The sequence below is a fragment of the Zalophus californianus genome, chromosome 1 (genome assembly GCF_009762305.2).
Source record: "Zalophus californianus isolate mZalCal1 chromosome 1, mZalCal1.pri.v2, whole genome shotgun sequence".
Taxonomy (NCBI): domain Eukaryota; kingdom Metazoa; phylum Chordata; class Mammalia; order Carnivora; family Otariidae; genus Zalophus; species Zalophus californianus.
Genome location: NC_045595.1, coordinates 134,705,812 through 134,726,637, shown reverse-complemented (window position 1 = coordinate 134,726,637; position 20,826 = coordinate 134,705,812). Strand labels below are relative to the sequence as shown.

Here is a 20,826-nt window from a genome sequence, read left to right as displayed (position 1 = left end):
TCTCAATTTGCTGCTAACTGATAGGACTCTTCTGCTTCCCTTTGGTAGCACTCAATAACCATAATTACTCTGAAAACAAATACTTTACTTGTCTTAACTTCCTTACAAAGGGATAAGAATTAAATAATATTTTATTATAATTTAAAAGACCACTTTTATTAAAAGGCAGTGCAACTACACGATGCTCATTTTATTTATAATAATCTTAAACAGATTTATTTCCCAGAAAGACTAGACAGTTCTTAAATTTGAATAAGCCCTGACTTGGCATGACATTGCTTTTCCTTTCAGATGTTTGTATCACGGATCACTGCATATTTCAGGAGAAAATGTGTGACCACCACAGATGAACGTGTCCAGAAGATGAATGAAGTCCTTACTTACATTAAATTTATTAAAATGTATGCCTGGGTCAAAGCATTTTCTCAAATTGTTCAAAGTGAGTTTACAGATTTCATACGTGCATGTGGTATAAGGTCCTTGCTTCCTGAGCACATTAGCTGCTAGGAACCCTAATGTCATAGGATCATAATATTTTCTTATAATATCTTATGATCTTTATATTGAAAGGGATCTTAGAGTCTTGAACTCATAATCTCATCTCACATAGGAGGAAATTAAGACCAGAAAATTGTGATTTTTTTTTCCCCCAAGATAACTAAGCTAGTTATAAGCAATTCATTCAGTTTCAAACCCCCCTATCTATACTGTCATCCTGCCCATAATTTTGTGGCCTGGCTATGAAGACATCACAGAAAACATTATCAAGTTGTCTTCTGAGAGCTCCCCCCTTCCCTGCCCACCAAAGGTGCATGTGCATCGCAGGTGTGAGATGTGTGAGGTGTGAGATCCTGGGGGAGGGGGAGAAGGGCCACGCTGGGGGTCAGGACAGCTGGACTCTGGGCCTAGCTCAGCTACTCAGTCATCGGGGTTTGACATGTTGAGTCACAAGGCCCCATCCTGGCCCTGTCCTGCTCCTCCTGATCAGTAAATTCAATGCAGACACAAACACGTCTAATATGTGAATGCCACAACGCTTAGAGGAATAATTGGCATTAGACTGGACATTCAAAAAGGTCTCAACAGAAGTTGGAAAGATGGGCCTTAAAAAAGGTGGCATTTCAGAAGGGTACATTGAAAGGCACTTTAGAGTTGAAAAAAGAAGGCATGTTTCCATTTAAACTTACTTCATAAAAGATGCGGGCTGTTCATTAACCATCACCTCACAGTGAGCTAACTTGAATACGTTGCAGTTACAAAAGTTAATGCAGTTTTAGGTTGAATAGAAATCCAGTGTTCAGATCAAGGAAGCTGTTTTATTTTAACTGTTTATCAATTAAACCTTCAGGAACATTGTGTCCAGTTCATAAACTTTATTTATCAGTGGTCATCAGGAGGAGATGGCCACTCAGAGGTATCCAGCAGTGGGTTAGGCAACTTTCATTGCCAGTGGAATGGAACCGATAGATGCTAATTGGGTATCTGTGTGACTGCTGATGGTCCTTTCTGCCTCTCTCATTCTGTGGTTTTATAATTTTCTTTCTGAGAGGCCACTCATCCTTCAGCCCCTGACTTCGGTATCTTTACCTGTGTATATTGGTTTGAAGAGTGTTCTTTCTCGTTATGGACTTAAGCAAGGTATATGGTAAATGTGAAAGCAATGGGTTAGATTTTTAAAAATATGACGTATGAGCTAGCTCTGAAGATAGTTCCCAATGTCTTGAGCCCTGGTAATACCTCTAAGGTCAGTACAAAGCTTCTCAGAAGAATTGCTCTTATGTTTAAAAGTTTTAAACACACACACACACACACACACACACACACACACACACACACACAAAACTTGCCACTTTATTGTCATACCTCCCACTCCATGGTCTTTAGTACTCTAGGGTTGCTCTGTTAATAAGGGTCTCCTTTTTGCAAATATTTAAGAAAAATCATTCTGCCTCCAAAAATTGTATTTCACTCACCTTCTGTCAATCATCCTCACTGCTTTTTGTGTGAAAGCCTCTACCCAGCACTGACATACGGTAGGCACTGTAATAAATCTGCGTTCTTTATAAATTCTCCATTACCGTGGTGTAGTCTTTCCTGTTGTTTACTGGAAATAAACAACAACCAGGTAGGCAAACAAAACTGCCATTTGCAGATACAATTACTGTGTTCATTCCTTCTAGATGTAAGATGTTCACAAGAAAAACCAGACTGAAGGCAGAAGATGTTCATTGCACTGATATGTAGGGACTGCTTTTTGTTAGATTCATTCTGTGACTTGATTCCATTTCAAACCTCAGGCTTATGTAACAGCATTAATAGTGATAACTGATAGTCATGTTGACCTAGGTTTTATACCGTGGGTGTTAAGGAGTTGTTTTAAAACCTATGTGGCTGAAGACCTACCAAGTCTTCTTTGGTGACAGAGGACCAATATCCCACAGTTTCTTTTGACTTGCTTTTCATCAGTTGGCTTGCTTTTTATTCTTAGAAATCCGAGAGGAAGAACGTCGGATCTTGGAAAAAGCTGGGTACTTTCAGAGCATCACTGTTGGAGTGGCTCCCATTGTGATGGTGATTGCCAGTGTGGTGACCTTCTCTGTTCACATGACCCTTGGCTTTGATCTCACCGCAGCACAGGTCAGTGAACCCTTAGCGCTTGGGGAGATTTTAGAAATACCACATATAGAGATGTTCTGGTGCTCTTCCTTCTGGATTTTGAGGTGCCCCCAGTAATCAGAAGGTATTTTTTTCTTTCATGTGATTAAGCCAGGAAGAGTGGCGATTCAGCCCTAAGTACGAATAACGTGTGGATTGTTTTAAATCAACCCAACTTTGGATTTAATTCTGAAAATACAGATCATCCCTTTGGTTCAGATTTACTGAGAATTTTAATTGCAGGTCTCATAAAAACTCTACCTTTTAAAAAAAGTGTACGTGGGTAGCTGGGTGGCTCAGTCGGTTAAGCATCTGACTCTTGATTTCGGCTCAGGTCATGATCTCAGGGTCGTGAGATCAAGCCCTATGTTGGGCTCCACGCCCAGGGGGATGTCTGCTTGGGATTCTCTCTCTCCCTCCTTTTCAGCCCCTCCCCCCCCACATGCATGCATATGCTCACTCGCTCCAATAAATAAATGAATCTTAAAAAAAAAAAGCATATGTGACTCATACCAGTTTGACAGGTTGCTGCCTTCCTTAAATCGATGTCTTGTTATTTTTGTTGCAGATTCTCATCAAGTTCAGTTTCTTTTCTTTTCCTGTTTCCAGGCTTTCACAGTGGTGACTGTCTTCAATTCCATGACTTTTGCTTTGAAAGTAACACCATTCTCTGTAAAATCCCTCTCGGAAGCATCGGTTGCTGTTGACAGATTTAAGGTGAGTGGCTCCCTTCCCTTCCTCCATGTCAGGAGCCATTCCTGGCAGAACCAACAGCTGCCTTTATTCCAGTGGGCCACACAAGGCTGGCCATAATTGGTTTTTGGTCACCTCTAGCTTTTTGTACAGTTGATAAGACGGGGGGCAGGAGAGGAGAGTGAATTAAGGGATGGGAATTGTTAACTTTTCAAGTGAATGTGAAATTTTACCTTTTGTCAACAGCCCATCTAATTCTGGGCTCCCAGGATTTGGTTCTCCTTCAGAGCGAGGCCCTTCTTCCTTGGCCTGACTTGGGTGTCCTCACCTCGCTCTACTGTCACATCGACCTCTACCAAAATACTATCATCATTTTGATTGGTCGATATGCTACGTCCTTTTCTTTTTTTAAAGATTTTATTTATTTATTTAATTGACAGAGAGAGAAAGAGAGAGAGAGAGAGAGAGAGAGACAGCGAGAGAGGGAACACAAGCAGGGGGAGTGGGAGAGGGAGAAGCAGGCTTCCTGCCGAGCAGGGAGACGGATGCGGGGCTCCATCCCAGGACCCTGGGCTCATGACCTGAGCCAAAGGCAGTCGCTTAACCAACTGAGCCACCCAGGCGCCCCTCGATATGCTACGCCCTTTTCCATACTTTCTTTTTCCTGCCCTGTAGTCACCACTCATGATGCAGGGAATGCAGTGACATGGGAATAGTCATACAATGAGATCATGTTGCAAAGTGCAGCTAAGGAAATATCAGGTTTTTTCTGGAGGTGGTTAGTTGATCATGCTTTGGCTGTGTTGTTTATGCCTTCAGAATAATACAAATAGATGATACAAGAGGTCCATAGATTCGGGAGGGTGAGGGGAGGGAGCAGCACCTGTGTGGGCTGGAATTCCTTGACAATGCCCCTGCAGGGAGTAGTTCCTACACTCCTGCCAAGCCTTCTTGGCTAGTGAAGAACAATGAAAAAGCGATGCTGGTTGTTTGAAGGTTTGGGGGGAACAAATTGAGACTCATGGAGAATATGAAGAATGGAGAAGAGCTTTCCAAGATATATTTATATTCTACTTGTTTACAGTTAAGGTGAATTTTGTTTGGGCAGGAAAGCCAGTCCTCAGGAATGCATCCCCAGCTCTGTGCCCTCCCTCCCTCCAGCCTAGCTGCTAGAAGGCGAAGAGCTAGAGCCATATAAAAGAAATAGTCTAATTGTAATCAGAGCTTTATTTTGCTGAGTTTGCAATACCTAGTCATGGAAGAAAGCATATGTTTTGACCATAAGATTGTCCTCCTGTCATTGTTAGTTAGAATGGATTTGATAGCATTTTGGATGAAAGAATAAGAGTTGATAGTATAGGTTTGTTCACCCTGTGTTTCTCAAGGGCTTTCTTTTCTTCCATTTACTGGTGGGGATTTGCATTTGCAGGTGGCTTTTCACACCACAGCTCCCTCCTCTATCCAGGGAACTTCAGAGTTAATAATAGAAGCAAAATCACCCACAGCTGTATTATATGCCCCTTGAGACTTCAGTTCCGTTCTGTCTCATTCTTCTTGGCAGGCTCCTCCTGCCCCTCCTCTCCCTCCTCCTTCCCCCCACCCTCCCCTTCCCCCTCCTTCTCCACCTGCTAGGAGGATGATAACAGGTAGAAAGGGGTAAGAAGCCACCTTGTGACATTTCTAAGATTGTTGTCAGTAGAGGGTTGCCAGTTTTAGCAAATAAAGAGACAGGACCCCCCAGTTAGTTAATAACCACATGGGATATACCCATACTACCAAATTATTCATTGTTTATCTATAATCAAAATCTAACTAGATGTCCTGTATTTTATCTGGCAACCTTCTGTCCCCTCTTCTGCTCAACAGACGCACTCTGAGTGAATGAGGGTTCTGTTTTGATAGTTGGTGTCCTATGGTAAAGTTGAGGTTTATGGTTTATGTACCTCTAAGATTCTGTTGTCCTGGCAGGTGCCAGTCCAAGTAGATATAAATTCCAGTGTTGTGAGTCCCTTGTGTGCCTCCGCATGTCTCAAGAGGAGGACAGGCTGCAGGGAGCCCATGGGAAAGAAATGGGGAAGGAGCTGTGCAAACTGGAGCACCGGCTTATTTTTTTAATAGTCCATGAGGCCTGAAAGATCCCTTTAATAACTCCTTAGAGGAGAGAAATGATGGGAATTCTGTCAGCGTATGGTTTTACTCTGTGATCGTGGTCAAAATATTTGGCATGTTACTCTTAGCTCAGTCAATCCAGAAGGCTCTGAACAAATGAAACCAACAGCTGTTTTTGGAAAATTGAACCTAAGGTTGATGAAGAGTAATGGTTATCGAGGGTATTTAGAACCATGACACTTCTGGGAAGATTGGAGTTTAGGAACTGATAGGAGATGTGCCAATGAAAGCTTGGAGTTTAGGATCTAGGAGAAAGGACTTGCTCTAGGGGAGGGAGATTATATGTTACATTTACTAACACCTGCAAACTTTAAAACAGTTGGGGGTTCTCAGTAAATAAGCAGAGTCCTGACCCTGAAAGGCACCTTTTATCTTAAGTCTTTCTAATGTTTAATTATTTTTTTTTTATCATATTGGGAGTCCAGCTGGGATTCTGTGGAGATCTGCAGTTTAAGAGATCTGTCAGAAGTGGGTTCAAGATCATGGGCCCTTATAATAAGGTTTATTATGGTCAGTGTTTCAAATCTCATTTTCAATCATTCCACTTTTCTTCCCTAACATAACTCAGGGACTGTGGGAATGAGTGGGAGGAAAGTCTTGTTGTCTTCTCAAGGGTATTTCTGAGAGAGATTCCCTTCACTTCTTCCCAAGTCCATTCCTTTGGTTGTTTGAATCCTTACAAGTTTCAAGGCAGAACTTTGAAGACATGAGAGCTTGCAAGAAGAGGCACTCTGCTGACGATAAACCCAAGCAAGCTAGGCATGGTCACCATCTCGGCTCGCCTCTCCCCACACACATGTGCCATGTGGTTGCTGAGGGGCGCGCACAGGCTTTGAGGCTCTGCAGGAGTGTTCTGGAAGGGAAACACAGTGATGGGGGTCCGTCTAGGAGAGCAGCGTGCCCTTTGGTTTTTCTGCTTGCACTTTACTGCCTGCTCTTCAGCAAGTCATGGGTGAGAACGAGGGGCCACATACGGGTTAGTTAAATGTACTTTGGCCACACTAGATTGGCAGAAAGGAAAAGGTGGGTTAGGATGTGATTGGCAGTGTAGAGCGCTGGGCCATTGAGAAGGCCCCTGTCCCTCCTGAGGGTGTCCCCACACCCCCGTGACCTCTCGCTGGGCCTGAGGCTGGGCTACACTAATGAGCTACCTTTTGCCCTTCAGCTTCCTTCCACTGTATAGCCTGATGTGTTTTGCCACGTGCGTGTGCGCCCTAGGCTTGTCCCCCTGGTCTTGATCCAGTGTCTCATCTTTGCACCTCTCTCACAACTCCTATCAGAGTTTGTTTCTGATGGAAGAGGTTCACATGATAAAGAAAAAACCAGCCAGCCCTCACATCAAGATAGAGGTGAAAAATGCCACCTTGGCATGGGACTCCTCCCACTCCAGTATCCAGAACTCACCCAAGCTGACCCCCAAAACGAAAAAAGACAAGAGGGCTGCCAGGGGCAAGAAAGAGAAGGTGAGACCGCTGCAGCGTGCTGAGCAGCAGGCCGTCCTGGCAGAGCAGAAGGGCCACCTCCTCCTGGACAGTGACGAGCGGCCCAGTCCCGAGGAGGACGAGGGCAAGCACATCCACCTGGGGAGCCTCCGCCTGCAGAGGACACTGTACAGCATCGACTTGGAAATCGAGGAGGTAAGCCCGGCGCCTCCCCACTCCCCACCTGCACCCTGTCTGTCCGCAGGTGTCTGTGGGCATCTCCTCTGGCACGAGCGGGCAGCCGCCTTCCTTACACCAGAGTACCTCGTGGCTGGGACTGGTCGGAACTAACGAGCGAATCCGGCCAGCTCCAGCTCTACAAAGGAATCTTTAGGCATCTAACCGTAGACCTTAATACCATGAGATGCTCATTTGACAAGCAAGGAAATGAAGCATTCAGGTGGATTTTCCAAGACTTTGCCCTGAATAGATTCTAATTGTTACAGTTGTGTGTGAGCTGTAATAATTATTTCTGGTTATCATAACTCTGGGCGAGCTTCTTGTTACCAGTAGGCTGTGCAGAGCATGGTCCATGTAAGAGCTCTCAGGGCTGCTCTTACTGACAAATCTCTTGTAATTATTTATCTACTTATTTATCTATTTTTATTGCAGCATAATTAATAGCCAATGTTCTGTTAGTTTCAGGTGTACAGCATACTGATTCTGTAATTGTTGATTTTTCATATAAACGAAGGATCGTTATGATGTGTGATGTCACAGCCTGGATAGCACAGGCCTAGAATCTCTCCGAGGGGCTCCTGGGCAGAGTGGCTGGAAGAGACTCCAGATCGGGGCTTTGCAGACACAGTCTGTGACCATTCGGAGGGGCCGAGATGTATATGTACATCTGTCATCGGCTGTTTTCTGAATGCCAGCTTTATGCCAGGCACCGTTCGTTGTGGGGCTGGGGTTGTAGCCGCCGGAAACCAAATGGACAAAAACCTCTGTGCTCCTGTAGCGTATGTTTTAGTGGGCAAAGACAGATAGTAAACAAGTACAGTATATGGTATGTCAGATGGTGGTAAGGGCCCTGAGGACGAGAGAGAGTGGTGGGGCCCGGAGCCCGTGTGCTTGCAATTTAAATAGGCTGCCTGAGGGAAGGCCTCATTTAAAAAAGTGGTATCTGAGCAAAGGCCGGAAGGAGGCGAGGGCGTGAGCCATAAGGGTATCTGGGGGAAGAAGAACATTCCAGGCAGAAGGAACAGAAGCGCAGAGGCCCTGAGTGTGCAGTGTACGTATTCCCCAGCAGAGTGAGCACGGGAGAGAGGGGCAGGTGCCGGGGGCAGAGAGGCGGTTGGGGTGCCGAGCCTCCTCTGGTGACTTTGCCTTTACTCCAAGTGGGAATAGAAGCCTTGGGAGGGTTTGGAGAAGAATGATAAGATCTGACGTCTGTATGAAGAGAAACATCCTAGCTTCTGGATTCAGAAGAGTATGGAGGCAAACAAGGAAGGAGAGCAGTTAACCCCGGAGAAGCGTATCTTGGACCGAGGAGGGCGACGAGCCATGTTTATCGGCCTAACCGGAGCTAGGGAGTAGTGGGTTTTAATGCGGCGTTCATCAGTATCAGCAGCTGACTAAGGCACGTTACGTGGATCCAGGGCCAAACTGAAGAGAGAAAAGCGCCCCGCGCTTGAAAGCTGTCACCAAGAGCAGGGGATGGTCCTTCGTGACCACACCTGAAACCACTAGTGTGGTTCATCACTGGCCACCACGCACATCCGTTTTTGACTTCCGTTACCTCTTCACCACAGGCTTCTCACTTAATAGTGATTTCTTGATTATTGAGGCCGCTCCATTACATTCCTCATCAGCCCTATTAGAGGATTATTCCTTATTCACCTGAAATGTACTCTTCTGCTTTCTGTCTTTTGATCCTCATCCCACCCTTCAGAGCCCACATTCACATGACACACCTTTAGCTGTTTGGCGAGGGATACCTTAATTCTTCCAGCCCACCCCCGTCCCCTTCAGGGCGGGGAAGGGAAGTTAATGTTTGCCTGAGATCCTCTGTGCCCGGGGCATCCCACGGTTGGTATCTCTGTTAGTCACCATGGAGTCATGAGAACAGAGTTTTCTCTATGTAAACCTAACTGACTTGCGCAGAGATCAAACCTTAGACTTGGTCTCCTCGTTACCATCAGGCTGTAATCTTTCAAACTCTGGGACCATGTCAGAAACCTTATCCGACATACTTTGTCTAAGACACTGTACTTGGTTCTACAAAGATCACTCCTTCCCTCAAGTTGCTCAAAGCCCAGTGCGAGGCAAACAGTGGAAGTAACCAGACCATGAGCACACAGTTGGCAGGTGCTGGTGGAGCTGAGGTTCCATTCACGGCCTGGCTGCCTCCAGAATCCATGCTCTTCTGCACACCAACTGTCCCTTTGCTGCGGGATTTGAGCCAACGCGGGGTTGCTAAACAAGTGGCCCTTTTGAAATCACCTGCCCGTCCTTGAAAACTTGGAACACCACCTGTTGAGAGCTCATTATTTTGCCTGGAGATACTCAGTTAATCACAGGCTTTCCTCCTCCCTACCCCACCCCCCCCCTTTTAAGTGGGATTGATGGTATCAATAGTCTTCAGATTCTTGGAAATGTTTTGTAGAAAAATGGAAACAGTGCGCATAATTTTTACTGAAAATAATTTATAGACCCTAGAGGAAAACATCATATAAAATGAAGTGAAAACCAACAAAATAATTTTCAAGAGTCCTGCCCTCATTTCCAAAAACAACAAAAATAAACAAATAATCACAAAGCATGGGTTGCCAAAAAAGTAAGAAAGAGGCTGGGCTTTTCTAAAAGTAATGTGGGATACCTTCATGCGTGTGGCTTATTTACGTTTTCTAAAAGGCTTACACATCCGTTACCTCCCACAGACCCCCGCAGAAGCCTTCTGAAGTAGGTGGCTGACAGGGAGCAAACAGGGAAGTGAACTTGCAGGGTCACCAGGATGATCGTCCCCCTGTTACTGATGGGCTGTCATTGTGTTTTTCCTTGAAGAAGTCAGCAGCCCCTAGAGACAAGTGGTCCATGGCCCTTTAATGACCTTCCTTTTCTCTGTGTGCTTTGTCCAGGGTAAACTGGTTGGAATCTGCGGCAGTGTGGGAAGTGGAAAAACCTCTCTCATTTCAGCCATTTTAGGCCAGGTAATATTTTGTTTTGTCTTTGGCCTTTTCTGCCTCTTTCCCTGGAATCTGCCTCACAAGAGTCTTGGGAAGAATGAACTAACTTCCCAAAGAGAGTCAGGAAAGGTAGAAACAAAATGAACCCTTGGTCTGTGTTCTGCCCCCTGCCCCCACCCCCACATTCCAACCCCTTAAACAGCATTGTATCTGGGAGTGGGCTTAGTGGATGCCCAAGGAGTGACTGATTGATACCTAGCTGGAGCCATCGATTTTTTCTGCCTTCTTTTATTCAGCATGTATTTATTGAGTGCCATATGTATGCCAGACAGTGTGTTGGGAAATGTCAGGGATAAGACGTGAACAAACTGCAGACTGCCAACAGAGTGAAGAAGCCGGGCCGGCCAGCATTACCAGCCTCCCCGTCAGAGAGATCTCTGTCAGGATTTGATCTAGAAACAAAGCCCCACTCTGATTACAACCTAACCATTGAAAGAATTGTGCCCTTGGGAGCTGTTGGCCTAGCTGGGGAGCTGTGCCTTCGAGACCCACAAACATAGCACAAGGCAGAGAGGGAATGGTTCACAGAGGGCCCAGCAGAGGGCTGTCAGCGTTCACGTGGGGGAAGCGGCAAGGGTCATCCAGGTAAGGCAAATTGTCTTTTCCTGTGCTTTAAAACCAAATAATAGGGAAAATCAACAAGGTACTTCCACTTGCTTTTAATCTTGAATCAAACTAGCTTGACTTCGGTGGTCGAGATGAGGATAAACTGAAGCTCATTCTTACCTACCTATGGAGAAGGTCCAATGAGTCATTTCTCCATACTGAGGAAATTAAACACAAGCAAGATGGAGTTGGGGAAGGGTGTTTTGTAGTGTCCCGGTTATGGAATATTTTGTCTTATTCAGTGTCCCTGTCACAGTCGGTAGAGTGGGGCTCTCCTTGGGAGCAGGGGGACCCGGCGTGGTCTGAGGAAGGCTGCATCCAAATCATCTGGAGCTAGAGCGCCCCCACCCCACTGCTTTGTGGGGCTCCTCATTGGTTGGGCTCAGCCCTTGATCTTTGTAAGCAGCCAAAACCTCCTAGGGGTTCTGATCATTTCGCGGTCAGATTTAAGGGTCAATGATGAGAGACACAGGGGAGATGAAGGGGGAGGTGGTATTGAATGGGGGATGGTGAGAAGAAAACGGAGTGGGGCTTTGCTTCTAGGTCACATCCTGGCAGCAATCTCTGTGCCCGGGAGGCTGGTAATGCTGGCCAGCCCGGCTTCTTGGGAGTTGTGTTGGCAGCCTGCAGTGTGCGTGTTCGTGCCGTAGCAGCCGGAAGAGTTGCGTTTCTGCAGTAGACCCTCCATGGGTTTCTGAACACTGAGTGCAGAGCAGGGGGGTTTCCAGTTTTGGGGCGGTTGGTACTGCTGTAATGGTGTGTGCTGGGTGCACCTGTGTACGTACACTGTGTGTTAACGGTGTTTGAGAGGACAGACTTGGATGTGCAGGATGGGTGCAAGCTGTAACATCCCTAACCCAAGACAGATGTCTACTGTCAGTCCCAAAAGGAACCCTGAAAGAGGACAAAATGGAGAAATCATATCAATCACTATGGCTGAAAACGCAATTCGAAGCACATGGCTCATCACGCAGTCTCTTCAATGTTGAACGAGAGGGTCCGTCCTCATTAAATGGATACTCTGTGATACTAGTTGATGTCTAACGATTTTCCCCCCCTTTGGTCCTCATTTTACAGAAGCAGCTGCTTTAGCCAACAGCCTGGATTAATTAATTCTGTAGATGAATTGAGGCAGGAACTAGATCTAAATCCTTGCAGCATCCTCCCCAGGGGACTTCTGAAAGAGCCTTCTGCTCTAGTCCTCCCCTTAGTTAAAAGAGTTTGCAATTAGGAGGAAAGGATCTAGAGTAGCTTATGGGTTGCTGAATGAAGTGTTTGTTCACGCAAGTCCTGGATTACGCGGGGTTCCCATCACACATAAGCAAAGAGAACTTCTATTTTCTTCGCTGCTGTAGCTCTCTAATGGAACGAAGGCGAGATCTGGATTCGGGTCCAAAAAGCATCCAAGGAAATTGCCCAAACTTTGAACTCCATTGCGGAATTGTGGGGGGTTCTGTTGGCTTAGGGTGGTGGTTTTGCTTCATGATGCCATTGGATGGTGTCTGTCTCCCTAGATGACACTTCTAGAGGGCAGCATTGCAGTCAGTGGAACCTTCGCTTATGTGGCCCAGCAGGCCTGGATCCTCAATGCCACTCTGAGAGACAACATCCTCTTTGGGAAGGAATTTGATGAAGAAAGGCAAGGAATGTTTGGTTTCTGTCATGCTTTCCGTCTTGGCCGTGTGAGACGCAAGGCAGCCCACGTCAACAGGCTCTGCTCCAACCATGTCCCTGATGCTAAGTGTCTTTATGTCCTTCAGATACAACTCTGTGCTGAACAGCTGCTGCCTGAGGCCTGACCTGGCCATTCTTCCCAACAGTGACCTGACTGAGGTACCGACCTTCTGCCCCTGATGGGGCAGTGCATTGAGCAGAGAGGATTCTGGAAGATGGGTGGCAGGGCGGTGCCAGAGCCACCTCCTAGTAATGTATCTTAAATGTGGGAGCACCTACACAGGGAGTTTTGCTTTCACTGGGACTTTATGTTTGGAAACCGTTTGTTCCTTAGGGCAGGGTTATCAACACTACTTGTTTTCAGCATATAAATATTTCCTGTCATGTGGATTTTTTTTTTTAGTGAGAGAGTGCATGAGCGCATGCGCACACGGCAGGGGTAGGGGATGGAGGAAGAGGGAGAGAGACCATCTTAAGCAGGCTCCACGCTCAGTGAAGAGTCCGACTCGGGGCTTGATATCACGACTCTGAGGTCATGACCTGAGCCGAAATCAAGGGTCGGACACTTAACCGACTGAGCCACCCTGGCGCCCTGTATGTCATGTGGATTTTAAACAAAATCCCATTGTTGGTTCAGAGTTAATGTTTTCTACATTATTCATTTGAAAACCGTAAAGTCAAGCATGTGCTTGTTGAGGTTCTTCTCTGAACTTCATTCTGCCAACCAACCTCCTTATTCATACACAGTCTGTGGAGAGCCCTCTTCAATTAGAAAGAGAGAGGCCTTAGCACAAACCCATCTCTCTTTGGCTTTCTGCCCTGGAGCAGTTTGCAGAGGCGTTTCTTTGGAACTGGCTTGTGTTCTTTGGTGTTGACTCTTGTTTCCCATGACCTGCCCTGAAGGTCTCTGGAGCTAGCATTTTATCCAGCTGAATTCAGTTAAATCCTTTGAACCAGATTTGGTGAATGGTTTCATTAGTTCACTGGTTCTCAAATCTTAGTCCCCAGACCCATAGTGGATCAGCAGCAACAGTGTTATTGGGAACTGGTTAGCAATGCCGATTCTTGGGCCTCACCCCACACCTACTGAATCAGAAACTCTAGGAGCAGGGCCCAATCATCCATTTCAACAAGCCCTACAGGTAATTCTGATAACGTGCTCAGATTTGAAATCTCTGAATTCAGTGTTTTTTTAAGGACAAGTTCTTTGTTTTTTTTTTAATTAGAGCCAGTTACCATTTGACAAGTGATTTATTCATGTGTTCCTTCAGTAACATTTACCAGAGGCTTGTCATGTGCCAGCTCCTTATGCAGAAACTGCTGGGCACTAGGAACATAAAGGACCAGGGTAGTGATCTGTGCCCTTAAAAAGCTTACAGTTGAGAGGATGGGATACCTGAATAAATAACTATAAAATAAGCTGATAAGAGCTTTCAAAACTTAAATTAAAAAAAAAAGTCCCCTTTCTTTTGGGTAGTAGAGACGAGGGTGGGGGGAGGTTACACAGAGGAGAGGGTGCTGGAACTGAGCAGATACAGTACAGAAAGGGCATGACAGTGGTGTGAGGGTTCATGAAGGACACACAATTTAAAATGGCTTAGATGCCAAGGAGTGGAAGAGAGGTTGGTTGGCAGTGGAGACTGAGAGCTGCTGTGGAGCCAGGTGGCAAAGAGCTTGCTTTCTATGACATGTTGGCTTAGATTTTATTCTTTAGGGCTCTTGAAAGAGAGTTTTCAGCAAGGGTGGGACATAGTCAACTCTGTGCTTTGGAAAGATCTTTCTGCCCACAGAGAATGGATTGGAGTGGTATGTCAAGGGGGAGTTCTGGGGGAGGCAGAGGTGTCTTCTCTGGGCTGGCTCCCGCAGTTCCAGTGTGGGCCCTGAGGGATCATAGTGGCACTTCCTCCAGGTGGGGAATTCAGTAGAAGGAGCGGGCTTGGGTGGAGCAGAGGAGCAGTGACCGGGGGTGATCGCTGAGCTTGGTATGGAACTTGAGCTGGAGGCTTCACTGTGCTTTCTGGATTTTTGTAGATTGGTGAGCGAGGAGCGAACCTGAGTGGTGGGCAGCGCCAAAGGATCAGCCTGGCCCGGGCCTTGTACAGTGACCGGGACATCTACATCCTAGATGACCCCCTCAGTGCCTTAGATGCCCACGTGGGCAACCACATCTTCAGCAGTGCTATCCAGAAGCACCTCAAGTCCAAGACAGTTCTGTTTGTTACCCACCAGTTACAGGTATGCGGCATTCCTGCCCAGGCTGCCCACCTTGGCTTGGGAAATCAGAAACAGGGAGGTGGGCTTGGTTCAGGTCCCTCCATGGAACTCCTTAGAGCTTCCTGGAATCAATGCTTATTTCCTCAGCAAATAGCCCCAGCCCATTGTACCAATAAAGCTCATCGTACTGATGTACCAGATGGCCATCTGAATTAGAAATCCTCAGAGCCTGTTAGCTTTTGCATATAAATCAGTAAATAAAAGGGCTGAGAGGAGTAGGCTGCAACTGGAGTTTGCGTATGAGATCGTTTGGAAAGCATCTTGTTAATATCTATATGCAAGTGGGAACTGTTTAAGGAAAACAAGCTCTTCTCCCTCTGTCATGCCAAGACAAGCAGCCACTTTGGAGAGCAGCTCCAGGATGTTGCCATCTGCTTTGCATATGTTGTCAGGTTTAGGGGGCTCATCCCCCATTCTGCCGCAGAAAGTCCGTAATCGTGTGCTTCTGGGTACAGCGAAGGGGTGTGAAGTTTAATGCAAGGCTCGTGTGGCTCCATCAACAGATCTGTCAAAAACTAGAGGTGATGCTCTTTGAACCGCATCACAAGGCACAGTAAACTAAAATGGGTTCTCTCACTCTTGGCACTATTGACATTTTGGGCCAGATTGCTCTTTGTTGGGTGGCGGGGGGGGGGGGGGGGGGCTTGTCCTGTGCAGCCCTGGCCTATATCCACTGGATGACAGCGGTACCCGTCCCCGGTTGTAGCAACCAAAAAGGGCTCTAGAGAGTGCCTGATGTCCCCTGGGAGGCTCAGTTGCCTCCAGATGAGAACCTCTGAAGGAAGGTGTGGGTATTGAATGTATTTGCACAAATGTCAGCAACACTGTATTGTCCCTGCCTTTTTGTCTCCAGTACCTGGCCGATTGTGATGAAGTGATCTTCATGAAAGAGGGCTGTATTACAGAAAGAGGCACCCATGAGGAACTGATGAATTTAAATGGTGACTATGCTACCATCTTTAATAACCTGTTGCTGGGAGAGACACCCCCAGTTGAGGTAAGATTTGCATGGCGTTTGTGGGCATCTCCTCCTCTCTAGCAAGGGAGACGTGACTGTAGCGAGTGGAGAGATCCCAGCTGAACTCATTGTCTGTGTCTTGTTGGCAGGGGCCCTATTTTCTGGTGACCAGACTCCTTTGCTTTAGTTCACATACTGGTGCTGCTCTACGAGAGCAGGATTATGGGGCTGGTGGGCCGATGTCTTCTGCCACTGAGAACACATTAATGAGGCAATGACAGGGAGAGGGTGCCTGGGTGGCTCAGTTATTAAGCGTCTGCCTTCGGCTCAGGTCATGATCCCAGGGTCCTGGGATCGAGTCCCATATCAGGCTCCCTGCTTGGCAGGAAGCCTGCTTCTCCCTCTTCCACTCCCCCTGCTTGTGTTCCTGCTCTCGTGCTCTCTCTCTCTGTCAAACAAATAAATAAAATCTTAAAAAAAAAAAAATGACAGGGAGAAAGATAATGGGCTCAGCACGTGCTGTTGTTCAGTTGTAACTGAGCTTCCTAAACTGTCATTCCTGATTGAAGCATTATGAAGCTCCTTTTTTAAATAAACAAGTGAAGAAGGAGTGAGGGAAGAGAAATTAAATATTGCATACATTTGACAATGATCCCTGGTGCCTTGGCTGCTAATTTGGCACTCATTAACTGACATCTGTGTCCCGATTCCTGGGTTAGACACGTCATAGATGTCATCCCATGTAGTCATTTTAACAGAGCTCTGTGGCAAAGTAGGATTATCCCTCACTTTTATAGCTGAGGGAATGGAAGATCAGAAACCTTAAGAGCTCGTGAACAAAGGTGGTTTGACGTCACCGTGCTCCTTCGGCCTCGCTACCCTGCTTCTTGTGGCGACACGGAATGGCAGCTTTCCATGGCTTTCATCTGAGCTCCGAGTTAGGCCCAAACAGGACTATTTAGTTAGAGCTCGCCAAAAAAGGTTGTTTTTCCTTCTTGCCACCCTGCTCTCATTTTGAACTCCTTACTTATTCTGTGGTCACCCTGGATCCTAGGGGTGCACTCATGCACTCAGGCTGGGCTAAAAGGTACTTCTTAGCTACCAGGTCATTTGATGTCTGCACAGGATAAAAGCAGAGTTACTGGGACCTTTTCTGGGAGCCCTGTTTCAGTCTTTGGGTGTCATCCTGTTTGATTTCACGAACAGTACAATTAACTGTTCGAGACCGATGTGTTTTAGGCCTCTGGGAATAACAGGTGTTCCAGAGTGTCACCAGGAACTTCAGTTGAGACACCTGAATCCAGATGTGGATTTTATGATCTCTCCCTCTGGCTCTCAGGGTACTTTGGAGTCTTCAGAAGTTTTCCTCCTCACTGTAGACATGGAGGGGGGAAATGAGAGGGAAAGAAATTAAAATAGGAAACATCCAAGGAGCAAAAGAATATCGAGAATCGGTGTATTGCAGCAGAGAGAACATACCTTAGGAATGTCACTTAACATTCCTGAGCTTTGGTTTCCTCATCTTAAAAATGGGGATGACATCTGCCTCTTAGAGCTGTTGGCATCAATTAAATGAAATAATATGTAATCTTGTTAGTAAGTGGTCAGCAAATGATAATTTTCTCTTTAGTGCATTTATTCATACACAGTAGTAAATATAAAGTTAGAGCCCCATCTTGTGTTCTGTCATGGCTTTGAATTTTATATTTTCTGTTTTTTTTTTTCACTGTCCGTTTAAAAAGTCTAGTTGGAGAGCAAACTGAGGTCATGAGGCTGACAATGACATAGAATTAAATGTAGTAAGCTCAGGGCGCCTGGCTGGCTTAGTCAGTAGAGCATGAGACTGTTGATCTCGAGGTTGTAGGCTTGTTTTGTTTTTTAAAGATTTATTTATTTATTTATTTATTTATTTATTTGAGAGAGAGAGCACGCAGAGGGAAAGGGAGAGAGAATACCAAGCAGACTTCCCACTGAGTACAGAGCTCAACTTGGGGCTCAATCCCATGACCCTGAGATCATGACCTAAGTGGAAACCAAGAGTCAGATGCTCAATCAACTGTGCTACGCAGGCATCTTGGGGTTATAGGTTTGAGCCGCACATTGGGCATAGAGATTACTTAAAAGTAAAATCTTTTAAGAAGTAAATGTAGTAAACTAAATTAAGGGAATTTTCCATATAAAGATAACAAGAGGAACTTCAAAAGGGGAGCATTAGCCGACAGACACATGAAAAAGTGCTCAACATCACTCGGCATCAGGGAAATCCAAATCAAAACCTCAATGAGATACCACCTCACACCAGTCAGAATGGCTAAAATTAACAAGTCAGGAAACGACAGATGTTGGCGGGGATGCGGAGAAAGGGGAACCCTCCTACACTGTTGGTGGGAATGCAAGTTGGTGCAACCACTCTGGAAAACAGTATGGAGGTTCCTCAAACAGTTGAAAATAGAGCTACCCTATGATCCAGCAATTGCACTACTGGGTATTTACCACAAAGATACAAATGTGTAGGGTTCTGAAGGGTACGTGCACCCCAATGTTTATAGCAGCAATGTCCACAATTGCCAAACTGTGGAAAGAGCCAAGATGTCCATCGACAGATGAATGGATAAAGAAGATATGGTATATATACACAATGGAATATAATGCAGCCATCAAAAGGAATGAGATCTTGCCATTTGCAACGACGTGGATGGAACTGGCGGGTGTTATGCTGAGTGAAATAAGTCAATCAGAGAAAGACATGTATCATATGACCTCACTGATATGAGGAATTCTTAATCTCAGGAAACAAACTGAGGGTTGCTGGAGTGATGGGGGGTGGGAGGGATGGGGTGGCTGGGTGATAGACATTGGGGAGGGTATGTGCTATGGCAAGTGCTGTGAATTGTGCAAGATTGTTGAATCACAGATCTGTACCTCTGAAACAAATAATGCAATATATGTTAAGAAAAAAAAAAGAAGAAGAAGATAGCAGGAGGGGAAAATGAAGGGGGGGGATCGGAGGGGGAGACGAACCATGAGAGACGATGGACTCTGAAAAACAAACTGAGGGTTCTAGAGGGGAAGGGTGTGGGGGGATGGGTTAGCCTGGTGATGGGTATTAAAGAGGGCACGTTCTGCGTGGAGCACTGGGTGTTAACGCACAAACAATGAATCATGGAACACTACATCCAAAACTAATGATGTAATGTAGGGTGATTAACATAACAATAAAAAATAAAAAAGGGGGGAGCATTAAGTAGCCTCTGTTATCTCAGGTACAATCTGATGAATGTTTATTAAGTCACTTTGTGTCTTGTTATGGGCAGTGCTTGGTGCTAGGTCTGGTATAGGTTACCACCGTGAGTCAGACATCATCTCATCCTCGGAGGGACTCGCAGCCTGCTAAGGAAGACCGATGCTCTTATGCTCTTACAGGGAACTGTAACACCAGGTCACATTTGCAACATGCTATCTTACGTAGAGTACTAACCGAGTGCCTGGGAGAACAGGGAAGGGGTGAGCTCTATCCTAGAGGAGTCTGAGTTGCCTCAGGGAGGATTTAAGATTTGAATCCCTCTGAATGGGGACAACTGTAACTGCGTTGGGGTGAGGGGAGGGGCATTCCAAGTGAAGAACCAGTTTGGACAAAGGTCCAAAGTGGGGAATGGCAGGGTGGTGTGAGGAATGGTGTGAAATCCAGTGTGGCTGGAGAGTAGAAGTCACGGGAACGGGAGAACATACAGAGTTGGGCTAGAGCCAGAATGTGGAGGTTTTGCAAAACCAGGCTGAGTTTGAGTATATCCTGTGGTAGCAGTGGGAAATGGTCAGATCTATGATTGGATTTAGTAATGTGGAGTTGAGAGATGAAGGAATGGGAATGACCCCAGCCCTAATACTTTGGGCAGGTTGGAGTAGATGAGAACATTGGGGAAAGCAGTGTCTATGGAATAACAGGATGGGAACCCAGATATCAAAGACTGAAGGAGTTGAGGAAGCACAAGAAAGCGACCCTTTTAAGAGGTTTGATATATCTCTTCTCAAGAACAGCAGCAGCTTGAAGATGATTCTCCAGTGTGTCCTGTGGACATTTGTCTGAATGGCCATATTGTAACTGGAGACATTTTTTTTTTAATATTAGATTAATTCAAAAAAAGAAACCAGCGGTTCACAGAAGAAATCACAAGACAAAGGTCCTAAAACAGGATCAGTAAAGAAGGAGAAAGCAGTGAAGCCAGAGGAAGGTAATGACCTTTTTTGAGATTTTAGATTTGTCATTAAAGTTTATCGGAAAATATACCAAGTGGTAATTCATAATGTTTGACAGCATTGTGCGTTGTAGAGTCCTCTGGCCTTATATTTCTGGAATAACAAATTCTTGTATAATATTGGGAGACCGTGAGGCGCCTTCTGTTCGCTTAGACAGACCAAAGCAGTAAAAATGACCTTTAATCCTCTGCATTTGCTACATACTGTGGGTCAGGTGTCTGTAATCATAGCTGAGTCATCTTGAGTAAGGAGAAATGGAATGATGAGTAGAGGTACACCCTTCTTCCCGTGATTCACCTTTGCTCTATTTTTTTAAAGATTTTATTTCAGAGAGAGAGAGAGAGAGAGCAAGCATGGGTCGGGGAGGGCAGAGGGCACCCCTAACCTCTGCTCTTTAAAAGTCAGTGCCAGTCTGCCTTCGGCTCAGGTCATGGTCAGAGTCCTGGGATCAAGCCCCACATCGGGCTCCCTGCTCAGGGCAGAGCCTGCTTCTCCCTCTGCCTCTGCCCTTCCCCCCTGCTCATGCTTGCTCTGTCTCTAAAATAAATAAATAAAATCTTAAAAAACAAACAAACAAAAGTCAGTGCCAGTCTGTGGCTGACTCAGCAGAGCATGCAACTCTTGATCTTAGGGTTGTGAGTTCCGAGCCCCACGTCGGGTATAGAGATTACTTAAAAATAAAATAAAAGTCAATGTGCCAGTCCAGGCAGAGATGTCCCAGCACCAGCAGTGTCTACATCTTTAGTAGCTCCCTTGTTAGAATGTTACCCTCCTGGCTTTTTCTGATGAAGCTACAGCAGGGCCAGGCTGAAGAGTTACAGCCCAGGTTTTTCCTGCCTGACTTTCCCCGGCCAGAGTCCTGGCTCTGGTTTCTTAA

General features: G+C 45.9%; 1 protein-coding gene across 3 annotated transcripts in view; it reads left to right on the top strand.

The window, feature by feature from the left end:
• Positions 1-20,826, top strand: part of ABCC5 (ATP binding cassette subfamily C member 5) — a 174,009-nt gene that overhangs the window by 122,471 nt on the left and 30,712 nt on the right. For all 3 annotated transcript variants that reach the window (XM_027587198.2, XM_027587196.2, XM_027587197.1), the window contains 10 exons: positions 292-439; positions 2,489-2,637; positions 3,265-3,372; positions 6,798-7,154; positions 10,076-10,147; positions 12,304-12,428; positions 12,550-12,622; positions 14,495-14,698; positions 15,591-15,734; positions 19,822-19,924. In XM_027587198.2, the coding sequence (XP_027442999.1) occupies positions 292-439; positions 2,489-2,637; positions 3,265-3,372; positions 6,798-7,154; positions 10,076-10,147; positions 12,304-12,428; positions 12,550-12,622; positions 14,495-14,698; positions 15,591-15,734; positions 19,822-19,924 (1,483 nt within the window). The remainder of the gene's footprint in view (positions 1-291; positions 440-2,488; positions 2,638-3,264; positions 3,373-6,797; positions 7,155-10,075; positions 10,148-12,303; positions 12,429-12,549; positions 12,623-14,494; positions 14,699-15,590; positions 15,735-19,821; positions 19,925-20,826) is intronic.